The sequence below is a fragment of the Phocoena phocoena genome, chromosome 14 (genome assembly GCF_963924675.1).
Source record: "Phocoena phocoena chromosome 14, mPhoPho1.1, whole genome shotgun sequence".
Lineage (NCBI taxonomy): Eukaryota > Metazoa > Chordata > Mammalia > Artiodactyla > Phocoenidae > Phocoena > Phocoena phocoena.
Window position 1 is genome coordinate 44,001,189 of NC_089232.1, and position 19,583 is coordinate 44,020,771.

The 19,583-nt window shown below is 34.1% G+C and overlaps 1 protein-coding gene across 2 annotated transcripts in view; it reads left to right on the forward strand.

The window, feature by feature from the left end:
* PPP4R3B (protein phosphatase 4 regulatory subunit 3B) overlaps positions 1-19,583 on the forward strand; it is a 64,564-nt gene that overhangs the window by 33,005 nt on the left and 11,976 nt on the right. Inside the window, exons 8-14 of one of the 2 annotated variants that reach the window (XM_065890706.1) lie at positions 6,308-6,439; positions 7,507-7,609; positions 9,738-9,779; positions 11,654-11,812; positions 15,328-15,497; positions 17,497-17,636; positions 18,033-18,217. In XM_065890706.1, the coding sequence (XP_065746778.1) occupies positions 6,308-6,439; positions 7,507-7,609; positions 9,738-9,779; positions 11,654-11,812; positions 15,328-15,497; positions 17,497-17,636; positions 18,033-18,217 (931 nt within the window). The remainder of the gene's footprint in view (positions 1-6,307; positions 6,440-7,506; positions 7,610-9,737; positions 9,780-11,653; positions 11,813-15,327; positions 15,498-17,496; positions 17,637-18,032; positions 18,218-19,583) is intronic. The other variant, XM_065890707.1, reaches the window with a different exon arrangement.

Consider the following 19,583-nt stretch of genomic DNA (forward strand, 5'->3'; position numbering starts at 1 on the left):
TTGTAGTTTCATATATTTTGCCTGGGTTTTTGTTGTTGTTTGAGATAAAAGAGTAAATCTAGTTCCTGTCACTTCATCTTGGCCAAAAGTGGAAGTCTGAGTTGATGTTTATTTTCAGAGTAGATTTTATTGCAAAAGACTGGCTCTTATTCAGAATTGAACAGTTTGTGGATTTGTGTCTCTTTTGTGTTACTTACTTTAATAACTACTCATGTTTTATTAAAATGAGACTTCAAAACACAAAAAACTAAACCCATCTGACACAAGGATTTAGAAACCAACTTTTTTAAGACTTTCATATCATTGAGTGTGGCAATCGGTATTATTGATTGTGAAATATTCCCATTTTTTGCCCCCTTTCTCCTCCCTCTTTTTTTCTCTTTGTCTAAGTCTGTTCGCTTTGTCTTTGTCTGTCTTTTCCTTTTCCCTTCTTCAACAAAGAAGCTGAAATAAAAGGCATGGAGAGTGCTGTTCAGTTTCTATGATGATGGAAATGTTTATTCTTTAGCCATCCAACAAGGTAGTCACTCACTACCTATGGCTGTTAAGCACTTAAAATGTAGATGGTGTGACTGAGGAATTACTGATTTTAATTTAAACAGTCTCTGTGACAAGTGGATATCATATTGGACTGCACAGGGTTAGAATATTTACTACCTATACACCCAGTCTAAGGAGTGAATCTTTTGTAGCTATTTTAAGCAGAGGAATGTCTTGATCAGGTCTTGGTTTTAGAAGGATAGTTCTAACAGCTGGAGATAACTGGAAAAAGAAGTCCTGACCTGCGACAGAAAAAAGGAAAGACATAAGAAATTAATGTATCACTTAGGAATGAGCTTGGCTTAATATATGAGCAAGATGAGGAATGAGGTCAGCAAGATGGCAGATAGGAAGTTCCAGCCCTTATCCCTGCAACAGAAACACTGATTTAACAACCATCCACAGACAAGAATACCTCCATGAGACTTCCAAAATCTACGTGAGAGCTGTCAGAGAAACTTGACAAGAAGCAAAATTAAATTCCAGTAACCAACCCTAAAAATAATTTTAAAAAAAGAATTATGAACTGCCTGACAAAGAATTCAAAATAATTGTGTTAAAGAGGCTTGGTGAGCTACAAGGGAACACAGATAACTAAACAAAATCAAGAAAACAATACATAAGCAAAATAAGTTCAGCAAACAGAAACTAAAAAAGAACCAGAAGAAATTCTGGAGCTGAAGAATACAGTGACTAAACCGAAAAAAATCAATAAAGAGCTTCAACAACAGACTTGAATCAAGCAGAGGAAAAAATCAGAGAACTTGAAGACAGGCCATTTAAAATCAATCCAGTCAGAACAAAAAGAAAAAAGAGTGAATGAAGAAGAGTGAAGAAAGCCTACATGAATTATGGGACACCATAAAGCAAAATAATATATACATTATGGAAGTCTCAAGGAGAAGAAAGAGAAAGGGACAATAAAGCATGTTTAAAGAAATAATGGCTAAAAACTTATCGGGAAAGATAAGGTCATCCAAGTCTAAAGCTCATATGTCCCCAGATTCAATCCAAGGAGGTCTTCACCGAGATACATTATAATAGAACTGTCAAAAATCAAAGAGAAGAGAATTTTGAGAGCAAGACAGAATAAACGCATCACATACAAAGGAAGGTTTTCAGCTGATTTCTCAGCAAAAACCTTGCAAGCCAGTAGAGAATGGGATGATATATTCAAAGTGCTGAAAGAAAAAAAAAAACCTGCCAACTAGGAATACTTTACCTGACAAAGCTGTCCTTCAGAAATAAAGAAAAACGGGCTTCCCTGGTGGCGCAGTTGTTAAGAGTCCGCCTGCCAATACAGGGGATGCGGGTTTGTGCCCCGGTCTGGGAGGATCCCACATGCCGCGGAGCGGCTGCGCCCATGGGCCATGGCCGCTGAGCCTGCGCGTCCGGAGCCTGTGCTCCACAGCGGGAGAGGCCACAACAGTGAGAGGCCCGTGTACCGCAAAAAAAAAAAGAAAGAAAGAAAGAAAGAAATTAAGAAAAAAGGCTTTCCTAGACAAAAACTGAAGAAGGAGTTCGTCAAAACTAGATCTGCCTTTTAAGACATGCTAAAGGGAGCTCTTCAAGTTGAAATGAAAGAACACTGAACAACAAAATGAAAGCATATGAAAGTGTAAATCTCACTGTGAAGGTAAATATATAGGCAAATATAGACCAATGGAATAATCTAATGGTGGTATGTAAATCACTTTTAATGCAGTATAAAAGGTAAAGACAAGATATTATGAATAACTAAAACTACAGAAATTGGTTAATAGATACACAATATAAAAAGAAATTCTGATACCAGTCACATAGTATGTGGGTTGGGGAATAAAAGTGTAGAGTTGTACACAGTTGCTGATGAGAGATTAATATCCAAAACATGTAAGGACCTCCTACAACTTAATAGCAAAAAAAAAAAAAAAAAACCAAATTTAAAAATGGGCAAAGGAACTGAATAGACATTTCTTCAGAGACATAAAAATAGCCAACAGGTGCATGTAAAGTGATCATCATCACTAATCATCAGGGAAATGCGCATCAAAATCACAATGAAGTATCGCCTCACACCTATTAGGATGGCTCTTATCAAAAACTCAAAAGGTAACAAGTCTTGTTAAGGATGTGGAGAAAAGAGAGCTCTTGTGCACTGTTGTGGGCCTGTACCTTGCTGCACCTACTATGGAAAACAGTGTGGAAGCTCCTCAAAAATTAATAGAGAGCTACCATATGATTCAGTAGCCCCACTAAGGATATAAATCCAAAGAAATTTAAATCAGGATCTTGAAGAGATAGCTGCACTTTCATGTTCACTGCAGCATTATTCATAGTAGCCAAGACATGGATGCAACTGAAGTGTTCATCTGCAGATGAATGGATAAAGAAAATTTGTCATGCACATACAGTGGAATTTTATTCAGCCTGAATAAAAGAAGGAAACCTGGCCACTTTTGACAACTTGGATGAACCTGGGGGACAATATGCTAAGTGAAATAAGCCAGACACAGAAGGACACAATAGTATATGATACTATTTATATGAGGAATATAAAATAGACTCAGAGAAGCAGAGAGTATAATGGTGCTTGCCAGGAGATGGGGAGTAGAGGAAACCAGGGAGGTATTAGTCAAAAGATACAGTTTCACTTTTACATGATGAACAAGTCCTAGAGATCTACTGTATAGCATATTACCTATAATTAATATTGTATACTTAAATATTTGCTAAGAGGGTAGATAGTATGTTAATTGTAATTGTTTTAATCCTAAAAAAAGAAAAACCAGCCTATAATCGTTTTACCTAATAAAAATTTTGTTTTATTCATGTCACAGTTAGTCAAGGAACAGCTCTATGATGCCAGAAGACTCATGAGTCAGTCATCCTGAGCTTCTGGTTTTAATGTCTGTTACTTTGAGGTTGCAAGATTGCTATTCCACCTCCAAGCAGGGAGAAGAAAGGGGGCAGAGGGCAAAATGGAGAGAGCTAGAGAGCTTTTCTGTTTCATTTTAAAGCTCTTTCTTAGAGGTTCCATTTAGCAATTTTTGCTTGTATTTCTTTGGCCAGAAGTGCATCACCCTTAGCTGCAATGGAAACTGAGAAATACAGCGTTTTAGCTGAGTACATTGCCTCTCTGAACAAAGCTTGGGCTCTGTTAGCAGAACAAAGAGAATAGAGACTAAGTTGGCATCTAAGTAGTATCAGCCACAGCCCATCTCTGTAACTACCTAACGTCCATATACACTTTTCTTTCATCACTCACCCTTTCCTCAAGGGAGACGTCCGTATCCAGTCTGGAGACTTCACGTCCAGAATATTTGGGTGTTGTGCAGTCCTCTTCAGGTCCAGATAAGGCTCCTTTTGTTTCAGGGACCTTTAAACAAAAAGATAATTTATGTGCCCCAACATCACAATTAAACTACTTTTGTTTGGAAAAAGGGAGAACATACATACAGCAGTCATTCATTCACAGCTATGATGCACTGGTCTGTCAAATATTTGTTGAATATCAGTAGCTTAGACTCATTGTCCTTGGAGGTTCTTGATTAACCAAACCAGCTGTCCCTGATTCTGTTCGCTAAAGAATTTTCCTTGCCCATTTTCTTCCAAAGCTTAGGTTCCTTCCCTTAGGACATTTTCAGCTGTGGCTGCATCTGAGATAGGCAATGGAAGATACCTTTCCTCAGGGCTCTATTTTGTATTGTAGCCTATTTTCTGTCAGTGTGAGTTTTCTGACCCAGTGGTGGTCTTAGAGATCAAACAGTCATAGACTGTTGCAAAAGCTTACTTTACAGTTAAGCTTCCTCTGCTGTTTAGTAGGCTTCCAAATTATTTTCTTGTGTATTCTAGACATCTTATCTAAGCATAATTTTTAAACCCGAAGGTTCCCGTTTACCTACTGACCTCTGTGCCCTTGCTTTCTCAAGCTCGGGTACCCTAAAAAGTTCTACAGAATAGTATTCAATGGTGCATATACCTTTGTCTGTCAAGGAAGTTTTACACGTCTTTGAGAAAGGCAGTTTTGATCTCCTGAAAAGGCTATAGTTCTCTGTAGCAGTCTATTTCACTATGAAATATATAAATTGGCTTTTTTCACTTCCACAAGTCACCAGATTATGGGAATCTCAATCAGCACAGGTCATTTCCCTTTTATCTTTGCTTGTAGACCAGCAGAATTTGGTATTGGTACTTATGAGGCAGGATTTGTAAGAAACTACATTTGAGAGAGAAGGGTAAAAAGCTTTTAAAGTACATATATTGAAATATGAGCTATACCTTAAGAAGTCTTTCTTGCAACTGTGTTTTCATTTAAATGTAACTTAAATTCATCATTTATATATATATGTATATTTTTTTGCCTAGTTTTAGATGAATGAACTTATTATGTAAGAGGAGTAATGAACTTATGTAATTGCTTATATATAATTGAGCAAATTATCTGAGCCCCTAATTAACTGGTAGAATCCAAGTTGTACACACTGGTATGAATTTAAAGTAAGTAAATACCATATCATTGTTCTGAAGAAAGCTCACTAGCTGATACCTTTTGTAATATCTTAACATTTTATATGTGATGTACTTTGCTGAACATACCAGAATAAGAAACAGGAGCAGATTAAGTGGATTTGCTCTTTCTCCTCTAACTAAAATAAGGCTTGAGTCTATTAATGTAGCTCTGTGAATTATATTTCATAATTTGTCTTTGAAGAAATTTCATTGTTTCTGATGCCATGATAGAATTATTCATTGGTGTTCAAATTTTGAGACATGGTAGAGGGTAAGATTCTAATTTTAAGCAGTTAAGTTGTTATGACATGGTTTTTGATGGTTCTTCATTGCATTTAATATCACAATTTCACAGGGAAATATTTTAGCATAACACAGTATGTTAAGTTTGGGAGGGACTAGAAAAGCAAAATAATTACAAAATGTGCTTTATACTGGAACTTTTCTTTTTATTATTTTACAAAATTCTCCCAATTCAACAAATTTATCTTCATTCCATGCAGTTCTCTTATTTCATCTCCTTCAGTTACTACCTTTCTTCCCCCAATAATAAACCTGTTCTCAAATCCTCTGAGTTGATGTCAAAACTTTTTCCTTTGACCTGAACCATCACTTTGTATCGTATTTTAATGCTTAAGGTATCTACTTTTAAAATATAGGCAGAAAGCAAATAAATTTTGTATCTGCAAAGCTGCTTTGTAGCTCTTTATATTAAGACCCAAGAACATGTTACTAACGTAATAATAAGTCTATTTGGCTGCTTCAGATCATTATATAACACAGTGTGTACCCTTTTACCTCTTGTGGAGAGCTGTGTACTGGGTTATTTTTTCTCATATTTTTGTCAGAAAGGATTTTCTTGTTAGAAGCTGACATACTAATCTATGTTCTGGGGTCACTTGATGTGTGTAATCTTGGGTTTAGTCAACTTCTAAATTCATGCCTGAAGCTAAAACCTAGACTGAAAATATGTTAGAACCTCCAGTGAACAAGAATTTCCGGTAAATGATTTTGTTTTCCATTGCCTATGTTGATGATATTGTAAGCTGTCGTGTGCTCTGATTTTTGCATTGTCTTGTTTTGTTTTTGAGTGGGCTTCTTTATGCTCTGGTGTGTTTATAGAACTTTGAAAACATTGGGGAAAAAAGGTTTAAATAAGTTCATCCATTCTTTGTTTTTGTTTTTTTTTTTTCTGTATGATTCTGATTTTGTTCTTTCAGGTGGTACGTTTGTCTTATATCCAAACCAAGTCTCACAGAAACACATTTTCTTTCAGGATATCCTTCTCATTAATGTAGTAATTGAACAAATGATCTGTGATACTGATCCTGAGCTAGGAGGTGCTGTTCAGTTAATGGGACTTCTTCGTACTCTAATTGATCCAGAGAACATGCTGGCTACAACTAATGTAAGAAATTACTCTGCGATAGAAACGTTTTGGTCTAGTCAGTTTTAAATGATTTTATATATAATAAGTTATGTAAATATATGTAAAAATCAAAATTTTGTAAATTTGTACAATTTTGAAAAACAAATATTCAAGCATTTGTACACTCAGAATTCAAGTAACAGTAATGTTCCTCTAGCAGTTGTTTTTGCAGCAAAATACAAGATTGTAATCTGCTAAAGTCTTGGTAAAATGTTAGCACTTCTATTTATGACCCTTGGCCTCTGTATGTTAACATCTTAAGAATTAAAACAAAGAAATGTGAATATAATTAACACTACTGAACTATAAAAATGGTCAAGATGGTAAATTTTATGTTATATGTTTTTTATCACAATAAAAAAGAAAAAAATATGTACCAAATGATCTTAACTGCGTAAAGGAGTCAGCACAAAAAAGGACTTAAGGAAGTATTGCAAAATATTAATAGTGGTTATCTCAAAATGCTGGGATATTTCTCCTTTATAGACTTCACTCAAATTTTGAGAAAATGTATATTATTTTTAAGTAATTACAAGTTTATAGAACAGTTATATAAAAAATAATGGCCAAAAAAACCGAAAGGAATTATTTTCCCAATTTCCAAGTAATAAATTCTTAAAACTAAAAAAAATATCTAAAATCTGTAACATTTCTAGTGGCTTGATAAATCAACTTGGTGTTTTTTCAAATTTGATACATTATGAAATATGGGGTTTCAAGTTTTAAAAGGTTAAGTTGCTCTCACATTGATAGATTTTTCATTGCATTTCAGATCACACGCATATTTGAAAAAAAACTTTTAGATAATTTTCCCTGGAAAAACTTTTTATAATGCTATCTGATCTTTTTCTTATATTCATTTTTATTTAACATGTAATATGAAATAGATCTGATTTTTCAGTTCTGCAGAAATAAGGTTAATATAACAAGTTTTTTTCGATTCTTTCACAGTATCTTAAAAGTATCTCTTGTTTGTGCACTGCTAACCCTTGAAGATGTTTTATTAATTATAAAGATAATAAAGTTTTTTTTTCTGTATGTTTCAGAAAACTGAAAAAAGTGAATTTCTAAATTTCTTCTACAACCATTGTATGCATGTCCTCACAGCACCACTTTTGACCAATACTTCAGAAGACAAATGTGAAAAGGGTAGGGCCTCTTACTTACCTGCTGATGATTTCTGTTTTAAAAGAGTGAGATAAGTATTACAGCTAACAGACACTTTACTTGGTGCTTTTTATGACAGGGAAATTACGACTGAAAATTTTAAACTGCAATATAAAATCATGATTTCCCTTGTTTCAGAGTGTCTGTGGTAGAAAATGATATAGAATACGTGGCAAAAAGTATTACACCTTGAGGAAGAGAACTGTAAACACTTACCAAAAGAAGGAGATTGTACCCAAAGTTGTTAGAGTTAATGTTAGAGTGAGTAAGTGCAGAGAATATATTGCCTACAAAATCCAAGGTAACCATCATTTTGGAGACATATTTGGCAATACAGTAAAAACTCTCTAATTTCAAAACATAAGGATCAGGTTATTAGGTTAATCAAAAAAGTTGGTTAAAGCAGAGAATAATTTTTAAAAATAAACTGTTTATAAACATTTACTTTAAATGCTGCTCATTTACTGATAGTTTGTATAGGGTCAAGGCTTTTTTTTGTTGTTGTTTTTTGTTTTTTTTTTTTTTGTATTTCCATATTGCATTACGTAAGTTGCACCCGTAATTCATCGGCTACAGTTTCTGGTCTCAGTTTATTATAGTGGAGAGAAAACCTAAACATATTTTTGAAGCAGTCTGAGTGTAGAATTCTACTATGGTTTTAAGTACTTTCCTTTAAGTACTTAAGTATTCATAGTTTTGTATGACTAAGTTGGTATCATTTTTTAAATTGAGGTCTGCTGTATTCAACTTAGCCATAGATATTACAGTTTTGTGACATTTCATCAGTCTGCAGTATTTAAATTGTGTAATCATATTACCAAATATAACTAGTGTAAACAAAGGACTGACTTCGATAAGCATACAACTCAGCTTGGTGAAATGAGATATGTGGGGGGGCATATTCTCAGAAAATGTTGGCTAATGTATTAAGTCAATTAAGAGGAAGTCAGTTAAGAGAATGTTTACTAAACTAATAAAATTGTACACCCTACATAATACTATCAATTCCATTTCTGAGTTTATATCCTAGGGGATATTTATGCATATACATGACAGATAACAAGGATGTTGTTGCATTGTGCATTGTAGGAAATGAAGAAAATGTAGTATATTCATATAATGGAATACTGTTTAGCAGTTAAAATAATTGAATTTTGATCTATCGACTGATTAGTTCTCAAAAATACGAATTGGGTAAAAAAAAGCATGTCACAGAACGTTTTGCAGAAAGGTTCCATTTATGTAAATTAAAACAAATGCATTTTTAACTTTCATTTTAAAATAAAACATTTCCAGCATACAGAAATATTTAGATGATAGCATCACAGATACATACTTTCTATTGGCTCTATCAAAACTAGCTTGTCATATTTTTTTCAGTTTTTTTAAAAAGAAAATAAATTACAGATAGTTTCTTATGCATTTTCATTCTACCCCACCCCATCCCTCAAGAAATGCTGAATTTAGAGTTTATCACCCCTATGTTTGTTTATATTATTGTGACATGTATAATGTGGTATTATTTTTCAGTTTCAAACTTGATATGAATTGACTTAACATTGTACACATTATTGTGCATTTTTTTTCTTTTTACCCAATGCTTTTTTTGAGATCTATCCATATTGATACCTAGAGTTTATTTTTAACTCTTGCGTGGTATTCTTTTGTATGAGTATGTTGTAATTTAGCCATCCTGCTTCTAATGTATATTTAAGTTTCTAGCTTTTTCCTGTTACAAACAATGCTCTGATATACATTCTTGTGTTCCCTAACATGAATGTGCTCTAAGATGTGAGCCTAGGAATCGAAACTTAATTATAATGTTATACTTATTTTTTAAAAAATTCAAAGCATAAGTGACTAATTGTTAAAATCTGTGTTATTTTGTCAGAATACTTATGATACCGTCTTTTAATAATTCTTCATCTGCACCCAATTCTCTAAAAGATTTCAGATAGAGGTATAATATTTGACTGAAGCTACTAATTCTTAATAGTTATTATGCAGGTAAAATGAGGTTATGATCAGAGATATGCTTTGTATGTTGTAAAGTGCTAGGGAAGTGTGAGATATTATTACTGAAGTCGCTGATTTTAATTTTTTTTATTAGATAATATAGTTGGATCTAACAAACACAGCACGATTTGTCCCGGTAAGTATACATTCATACTTTATGAACTAATGCAAACTGTAAGTTTTTTCCTATTCAGAATATAATGCACTTATACAAAACTAGGAAAGACATATTTTCATCCAAAAAATCCAAAACTAGATTTTTTTTTAATAAAAAAATTCCGGGCTTCCCTGGTGGCACAGTGGTTGAGGGTCTGCCTGCCGATGCAGGGGATGCGGGTTCGTGCCCCAGTCTGGCAGGATCCTGCATGCCGCGGAGCAGCTGGGCCCGTGGGCCATGGCCGCTGGGCCTGCACGTCCGGAGCCTGTGCTCCGCAGTGGGAGAGGCCACGGCAGTGAGAGGCCCGCGTATCAAAAAAAAAAAAAAAAAAAATTCCACTTTCTCCAATATAAAAGATGAAAAGCCCAGGTGAAATTTTGTTTTTGTTTTTCTCTGTGAATTTAGAGCTTATTTTCTGACATTTTTTTTAAGGAGGTGTCTGAAAGTTGAGGATTAGTTCATTCTTACTTTGTAAATCTAGTAAACTAAGGCCAATCAGTTAGGAACTAGTCTTCATCAATAGTCTCATGCGTAGGTATCGTTCATGAATCTGAGTATAAACGTGGTTGCTTCTCCTTGGAACATATGTATCAGGTATTGGCCTGTTAGTATGGAAAATAATGCCATGTTTACCTGGCCTCCTGTCTTTTCTACCAGGCTCATCAAAGCTCTAGGAAAGCCAGTTTCAAATTAAGAAGCAGTTCAGGGATTGGATTATTAGAGATATGATGAGTAATTTCATGTCCTAATTTGGAAAAGTGAAAACAAGACATTTAATTAACACTACAGATCACTGTTACAAGATCTTTTGTAAATAAAATTTGGGAATTGAGAAGTTTAGGGAATTTATTTTAATGGTAAGGAACTAGTTCAGATACTGGCTGTGGTGATGGCTGTTGTACAAATTGGTCTGAAACAAGTAGAACTCTTTACTTACATTTAAAGTAGAAAAGGTCTTTGAAATGCCAGAATTGTATTTTGTATACTTGGTGGTCATTCTGTTATTAAAAAGATTGCTGATTTGTTCCTGATAGTATCATGTGATGTTCCACAAAATATTTGTGTAGTCTTCTTGAAAAATAAAATAGTTGGATTTGATGACGTCAGTTATTTTTTCTATTCTCTAAGGCTGTGATTCCATAATTTCTTCACAGCTTAATATTTTCTTGCCTAAAATATTTACAGTAGGTATGGGTAATTACCTATACATTCAATTTTGATGTTCAAGAAGCAATTTTAAATCACTCCATGAATGTGTAAACCAAAGCCTCTTGAGGAAGAAAGAGTTGGTATATTTCAGTAGGCCTCTCATGGATATGATTTGATGTTAAAAAGATTACTGTTTTAAAATCATGATATAATATTTTTCACTTAATATTCAAACAGCCAAAAAAGTCCTTTCCTTAAAGAAGTCTTTAAAGAAAGCATATTAATTTTTCTTGGAAAATTTGTGTTACACCACTTCAGTCAAAAAGTTTAAGGTATTTCCTCTTTTACTGTGCAGTGGACCCTTTTATAGACCCATTAATATTAATGACAGCACATATTTAAGGAAACATTACCAAGAAAATCTCAATGCAGTGAGGGCTTTATTATCGTATTTGTATGTTTTTATTTAACATTATTAAATATTTTATATAAGAGCCTTAGAATATCTATTTAGTAGGTAAAACTGCTAATACTTCTGGAGAGTCTACCTAATGAAAAAATAAAAATCTGTAGCTTCTTTAATTGATACAAAAAGGAGAAGAAAATACAGTTTTACTTTTGCTCTAAAATACAGGATGTACACTTTATTCTCTTTGCTTAGATGTATTGCAACGTTTATTTTCATGTGATGACTTTCTTTGTAGATAATTATCAAACAGCACAGCTGCTTGCCTTAATTTTAGAGCTACTCACATTTTGTGTGGAACATCACACATATCACATAAAAAACTATATTATGAACAAGGACTTGCTAAGAAGAGTCTTGGTCTTGATGAACTCAAAGCACACTTTCCTGGCCTTGTGTAAGTAACAGTTTCAATGAACATTCTTACAAAATGTTTTATGGAACAGCATTTTTAATAGAAAAGCCTGAGTTACCCATGTGGAATTATTTTTTTCTAGCAAGTGCATATGCTATTAAAGAGATGATTGTGAGAAATACTAATCTTTTGTTTTCTTTTATTTAAAGGACAAGAGGAGTAGGTCATAGTGCTTCCCCCACCCACATATTGCTAACATTTAGATTCAGTTGTGATATAATACCATGTGCAATGGCACTTCACTAATAGAACCACTCCTGCTGTCTTTTACATCTGCTTCATCAAACTGTCATTTAGTAGTGACTCTTTTTATATTTTTGAGATATGGGCCTTGAAATGTATTTGTATAACTCAGGTTATTTATTTGAACATGTAAAATAACTTACGGTCTCTTCAGTAGACCACTTGGACCAATAAAAGTCAAACTTAAATGCTGATGTTTGCTTAAATGTTGATTTTTGGTGAACCCTAACTTTACTTTCCTCTCATAGTTTCACCTGCTGATAGAGGTAAAGAAACCTTCTCCCTAGAAATAAAAAGAGCCCTGTGGGTTTTTTCTGAGCATGAAAATCATAGTTAAAATGTAACATTTAATTTAATGTATAGAGAAAAGGTTAATCTCCCTACTACTTCCTTTATTTTTAAGGCCTTAAAATAGCCACTGTTAACTGCCTGCACTACTTCTTTTCCATTCCTTTTTCCATACCTGTGCAAATTTACATAAACATTCACACATGTATAGGTTTTCATGTTTTATTTTTATAGAAACAGGATCATGCTGACACACATCTCAGCCCCTTAATAATACGCTAGGTCATTGGATATGGCGTGAACTAATATTTTTCCTAAACATAGCTGAGCAACATTTCATAGAGTGGCTCTTTCACAACTTATTCTACCATTCTCCACTGCATGGATTACAAGATTGTTTTGGTATTTTGCCATTCCAAATAGCACTGTAATAAATAGCCTGGTATTGAGTTGGCCAAAAAGTTCGTTCAGGTTTTCCCATAAAACCCGAACGAACTTTTTGGCCAACCCATACATAAATCTTGCTTTACTTGTTTATTTCCATAGGATAGATTCCCTATATTGGGATTGCCAGAGCAAAATATTTATTTATTTTAATATATCCTTTTTCAATTTTAATTTACTTTCCAGATTACTTTCCCAAAAGATTGAAGCACTTGACATGAAGAATACACTCAATGAATAGCACTCATTCTTACTGCTTTTTAAAATGTTATCCAGCTGATGATGGAAAATGTATTCTGTTTGTGTTTTAATTTACATTTTCCTTGATAACATCTCTTCACATTTTAGTGCTTTTGCATTTTGTCTGTTGTGAATTGCCTTTTATCTTTTTCTTAGAGCTCTTGTATGTTAGAGATATTAGCAGTTATCACGTTTTGGGGAAAAAAATGTCCCAGTTTCATTTGTCTTTTGTCTTTACGTTTATTTATGGCATTGTTTTGCATATAATTGCTATAAGATTCTTTATGATGACAGATAAGTCTTATTTTTCTTTTATGGCTTTCGGTTTTTTTTGCCTTGCTTATTAGGAAAGTCTCCTATGTCCTAAATTTATACAAATATTTTCCTCAATTTTCTTCTAATATTTTTTATTATTTTGTACGTTTATATTTGTAATGCATCTGAAATTTGTTTTTGCATATGGTTTGAAGTGAGAGTCTAGCTTTCTTTTCTACTGGATGTATAGCCAATTGTGCTAACACCTTATTAAATGAACTATATTTTCCTTACTGAATTAAAATATCACTTTTGGTATTCAGTAAGTTACCATATATACTTATGTCTTATTTCTGAACCATTTATCCTTCTATTTCACTAGATAAAATGAATGGGAAAGTTTATTCTTATGCCATTATAGTATCTCTGTTGTAAAGTTTAATATCTGCTAAGTACCTCCTCAGTTTTCTTTTCATAATTTTCTTGGTTCTTGGACAATTGTTCTTCCACAGTAACTTAAATACAACTTTATCCAGTTCATCCTGACTGGATTTACACTAAATTTTTATATTAATTTTGGAACAGTTGATGTTCTCATGCTAGGTTTTCCTATATGGCTTTCTATAAGTAGTCCTTTCTGAAATGACTGCAGAATGGTCACATTTAAATGGATATAACTGAACAAATCTCCAGTATTCAAATGTTTATATTGCTTCAAGATTTCCATTATTATAAACAATGCTGTTTTAACTATAGCTTTGTGTGCATGTTACTTCATTCACAGGCAGTGTATGAAAGTGCCTGTTTGCTCAGGTCTTTGGCAATACTTCAGTCTTTTTAATCTTAGGAAAACTATTTCTTATCCTGCCGTAAAAAGAGGTGATGTTTTAAGTCTAGCAGTTCTGTCCGCACCTGTTTAATCTTACAGATATCATACATTTATACTTTATGTGGCCTATTTCTGTTTTATTTTCAGATAATATTTAGAACCTCTTTGGACAGACACAACTTCTTTTAATAACTTAGATCTGTGAACAGAGGGTTAAAATGAGAGAGTGACTTACAAAATCAGAAACCTTGTGTTTTAAAAGATGTGGCTAGTGTTATCTGTAGAATAAATTAAACTACTCAGGAGAGAGGTTACAAGTTAAAAGATAAAGCATAAATATAAGGATTGAAATTATAGTATTTTGTGTTCCATAAAGGTTTTAGCAATAATATTGCTAAATATGTTTAGCTAGGGAAAAGACTAGTTAAAGGGAAATTTTCTTTTCAATATTCTAAAATGTAAAAAGCCAAATTATACTGCTTATTTGTTACTCTAACATTCTTTTACAGATACAGTCTGATCTGCCACAGTACATGTTTACCAAAGGTTAAACAGCTCACAAGCAATTGGTAAACAAGGGAGTGATATTATAATCCGGAGGTAGTGTTGGTTCACAGATGATATTCCCAAGGCAAAGAGAACTGGAATAGCTTTCATCAGAAAAGTAGAAAAACCTTTGGCTCTCCTGTATACTGGTAGCAGGAGCCCCTTTGGCTGTATTTTCAGAAAACTTAAAAGAAGCACCTACCTCCAAAGCTCCCCCCACTCCCCTCTTTGCCCTGTCCCCCAGAGAGGTAAGGCAGTCTCGGCTCTAGGCAGGTTGCACCATTCCTGTCCCCTTCTCAGTGACAGCCCCTACTGACTCTGAGCTGCCTTCACTGCATTGTCTCCACATCCACCAACACTGCTCTAAGTAGTGCCGGCATTTGTGTTGTATGGTTTTTGTGTATTTTTTAATCTCTCTGCCTTGTAGCTGTCTGCCTACCAATTATTGGGGCTTTTGTTAGCTTTCGCCCCAAGTTGTACAAATTTTGAGTTGGTTTTTCCCTAATTCTGTTTTTCACAAAATCCAGTTGTTCTTATTGCCGTTTTGCTTTTTACTTTAGGAGAACATATACATTGCTTTATGTAAAAATACCTGTATAATAATTAATACTAGTAAGATTAGCAACTTATTCCCTGTATTATTTTTAATTAGGTGCTCTTCGTTTTATGAGGCGGATAATTGGCCTTAAAGATGAATTTTACAATCGTTACATCACCAAGGGAAATCTTTTTGAGCCAGTTATAAATGCTCTTCTGGATAATGGAACTCGGTACAATCTATTGAATTCAGCTGTTATTGAGTTATTTGAATTTATAAGAGTGGTAAGTTTATATTAAAAGATTCTTAGTAAATTAAAATAACTATGTTTAGTGATGTTAATATTTTAAATTGTGAAATTCAGCATAGTATTTAAAACTGCGTTTATGCTCTATTCTTCTCAGTTCCATTTTTTTGCCAAATGTTTCAGGATATTTAGCATATTGGACATTTCACTCAAGCATGCCATTCAACATGATCTGTGTGATCTCTTACAAGGGTAGTGATAAAAATGAATAGAAAGATTGAAAAATAATTCCCTTGGTAGACATTGATACAAAATGCATAAAACGTAGGATGTTATCATGGAATTTTAAGTTGAAGAATCTGAGAAGTTAGGTGAACTACTCCAGCTGCCCTATTTTATAGACGAGGGCTTGAGACACCCAAAGTGATTAGCTGACCTATTCAGGTGCATTCATTTGGTTAGGAGCACAGGCAGGGCTTGAAGATATGGTGCAGCTCATTCTTGAGTCTCAGTCAGGCAACAAAAGATTTGTCATAAAAAGATCTGGAGAGAGCTCTGTGTGAATACCAGAGATAAGATGAATAACTGAAGAACCGGTGAGATAAATTTACCATCCCACACACTGAAATGATTCCACTGGAGTAAATGGCCACATGGTTAGAAAAAACTTGAAAAAAGAAAGTCAAAGCTAGAAGTTCATTCTCTGGTTTTTCTTCTTACAAATCAGATTTGTACTGATGACACAGTATTCCCACGTAAAGATTATTTGACTGACTAGATTGTTTTTCTTAGAGTAGTCGCTTGCCAAGAGTATGGTTTGCAAAAAGGATGAAGAAGATAGAAGTACTGTCTTTAGCCTTGGAAAAAAGGGAACATGGTTGACTAGCTCACCAAGAATCTGAACCCAGGTTCACAGTGTACTGTTCTATGAATTAGAGATTAACTTTTATTATTTTTTTTCCTTTAAAATTTTTGTTGAGATATGGATAAAATGAATTGTAAGGTTCACAGTCCCATCCCTATTCCTATGATTGAATTTGTTTTTCTGAAAATAATTTTGAGTGGTTGATAAATGTACATTGAATCCCAAAACTTACCTTTTTTTGTTTCAGTGTGTAACACAACTATTTTACCTAGGTTTCTAATTTTTCTCCTTTGCATATTTTTTTGGTTCAGATGTTCGGGGGAACTAGTTTAAAGACATAACAGTCCTTAATACAACCAGGTTATGGTATATCTTTTAAGGAAGTGGCATGTATATATCCTACCAGTATTAGTCCTGAATCACAACTTATTTATTTTTAATGATGAGCCTGCTTTGCACCCATTCATTTGCAGTGATCACTTAAAATGGTTCATTTAGAATTTAAAATTTATTACTATCGGTTTATTTCACAAAAATTACACCACTAGAGAGCTGTGGAAATATACAAGAGGAATTCAAGTTGTTTTACCAAATATGTATATGTGATATAGTCAGAGGAATCTGTTTATTTTTTAAGTAAGGCTTATCTTGTTTTGATAGTTAAACAAGGTGTCATCAATAATATCTTTCAATGTTTGTTGAAAATATAATTTCAACGTCTGCTTTCTAACTAGGTGTGCACTCTTGATCAGGCCATCCAGTCTCTCTCATAGCCTCAATTTTCCCTTTCTGTAAAATAGGGTTAATAAAACCTATTGTATAGAATTGTTATGAGGATCAAGTGAAATTGTATGTGATAAGCGCTTTTTAAATTGTAAAGTGCTATTATGCAAATGCGAAAAATAAACAGACAACATAAACTAAATACATTTACCTTTCAAATGTTCTTTATAGTCCCCCCAAAAGGGCTTCAGTGAATTACTTCTCCTTTTTTCAAAGTGTTCTGTGGAGTCCTGGCTCATTTATAAAGAAACTAGGACGTTTATTTTTGGAAGATGATTTTGAAAACCCTTTTTTTTGATCAGCTTTGGAACTATAAAAAATCTTCTTTAAGTTTTTCTTCTAACAAGCATTGTATTATATTTGAAATATAAATTTTGTGCTTATACAGGAAGATATCAAGTCTCTTACTACACATATAGTTGAAAACTTTTATAAAGCACTTGAATCGATTGAATATGTTCAGACATTCAAAGGATTGAAGACTAAATATGAGCAAGAAAAAGACAGACAAAATCAGAAACTGAACAGGTATTGTTTAAGTATATTGCATTTATAGCCTATAAAATTATGTTCAAAATCATGTGTAGTTTGATCTTACATATGAAATTTACCCAGGAATTTTCTTTCCATCATTAGATAGTACAGGGTTGTGTAGGAGGGTAGTATATTCTCCCTACACTGAATCTTTTATATGAAAGATTACTGCTCCATATCATAACTCAAGATAAATTTTTAGGTTGGTGTACAAACATCCTTGGAGTGTTCTCTGGTTTCTGGTTACATCTTATATCGCAACTGAGGTGATTATGATATAAGTTATACTCAGTTAAAATTATTTCAGCTCCTCTTGGTTATACATATTCTCATATAATCTGGTCAGGAATTTTAAATCATTACTTAATATTTGTGATATATTTCTTACAGTGTACCATCTATATTGCGTAGTAACAGATTTCGCAGAGATGCAAAGGCATTGGAAGAGGATGAAGAAATGTGGTTTAATGAAGATGAAGAGGAGGAAGGGAAAACAGTTGTGGCACCAGTGGAAAAATCTAAGGCAGAAGATGATTTTCCAGATAGTTATGAAAAATTCATGGAGACTAAAAAGGGTATTAAAATTTTGAATTTTTGATTAGTTCATTCTCTTATTTAGTATAGAAATTACTCAGTTGTTTGTGAAGTTGTGATAATAGTTTATAAAGCATGAAAGACATGAATTTTATGCTAAATCAAAACCTTTTAAAATTATCACCTTTTTCAAATCTGATTTTTCAAAACGTTTTACGGGGCTTCCCTGGTGGCGCAGTGGTTGAGAAGTCCGCCTGCCAATGCAGGGGACACGGGTTCGTGCCCTGGTCGGGGAGGATCCCACATGCCGTGGAGCGGCTGGGCCCATGAGCCATGGCCACTGAGCCTGCGCGTCCAGAGCCTGTGCTCCGCAGCGGGACAGGCCATAACAGTGAGAGAGGCCCACATACCACAAAAAAAAAAAAAAAAAAAAAAAATTGTATTTAAAATGTTTTTCTTGAAACTTGCCATTTTGTGACTCTCTTCATTTGCTGTTTATAAATTGCATTGTCTATACTTTGCCTTCTGTGAACAGTTGTGCTTTTATTTCTATACTGAAATCTTCAATAATAATAGAGATCATATAGATCCGTAGAAACTTTCCAGAGCACTCTGTCATTTACAGCTGGAGAAACTAAGCTTAAAGAAAGAAGTACTTTACTCTTTGAAATTTTTAAATTGTTATAAAAGTTTCATAAAGATAAAATGGCAAGGGACTTCCCTGGTGGTCCAGTGGGTAAGACTCCGTGCTCCCAGTGAAGGGGGCCCAGATTCGATCCCTGGTCGGGAACTAGATCTCGCCTGCAGGCTGCAACTAAGAAGTCTGCATGCTGCAACTAAAAAAAAGATCCTGCATGATGCCGCACCTGAAGATCCCAACCCGGAGCAGCCAGAACAAATAAATGTTCAAAAAAAAAAAAAAAAAAAACAGTTAAAATGTCAAGAGCGGAAAAGTAACAGTAAAATTTCCTGTCTTTCAAATATGTTTAGGGCTTCCCTGGTGGCGCAGTGGTTAAGAATCTGCCTGCCAATGCAGGGGACACGGGTTCGAGCCCTGGTCGGGGAAGATCCCACATGCCACGGGGCAACTGGGCCCGTGAGCCACAACTACTGAGCCTGCGCGTATGGAACCTGCGCTCCACAACGAGAGGCCGCGACAGTGAGAGGCCCGTGCACTGCGATGAAGAGTGGGCCCTGCTCGCCGCAACTAAAGCCCTCGCATAGAAACGAAGACCCAACACAGCCAAAAATAAATAAATAAATAAATAAAAATTTATATTAAAAAAAAAATGTTTAACTTGTTTATAAAACTAAGATCTTACTAGTGTTTTTCAGAAGAACCAGTCACTTTAATTCTATAATTTAAATGTTTCAAAAAATTTATATCTTGAAAGGCAAAAGCATTTC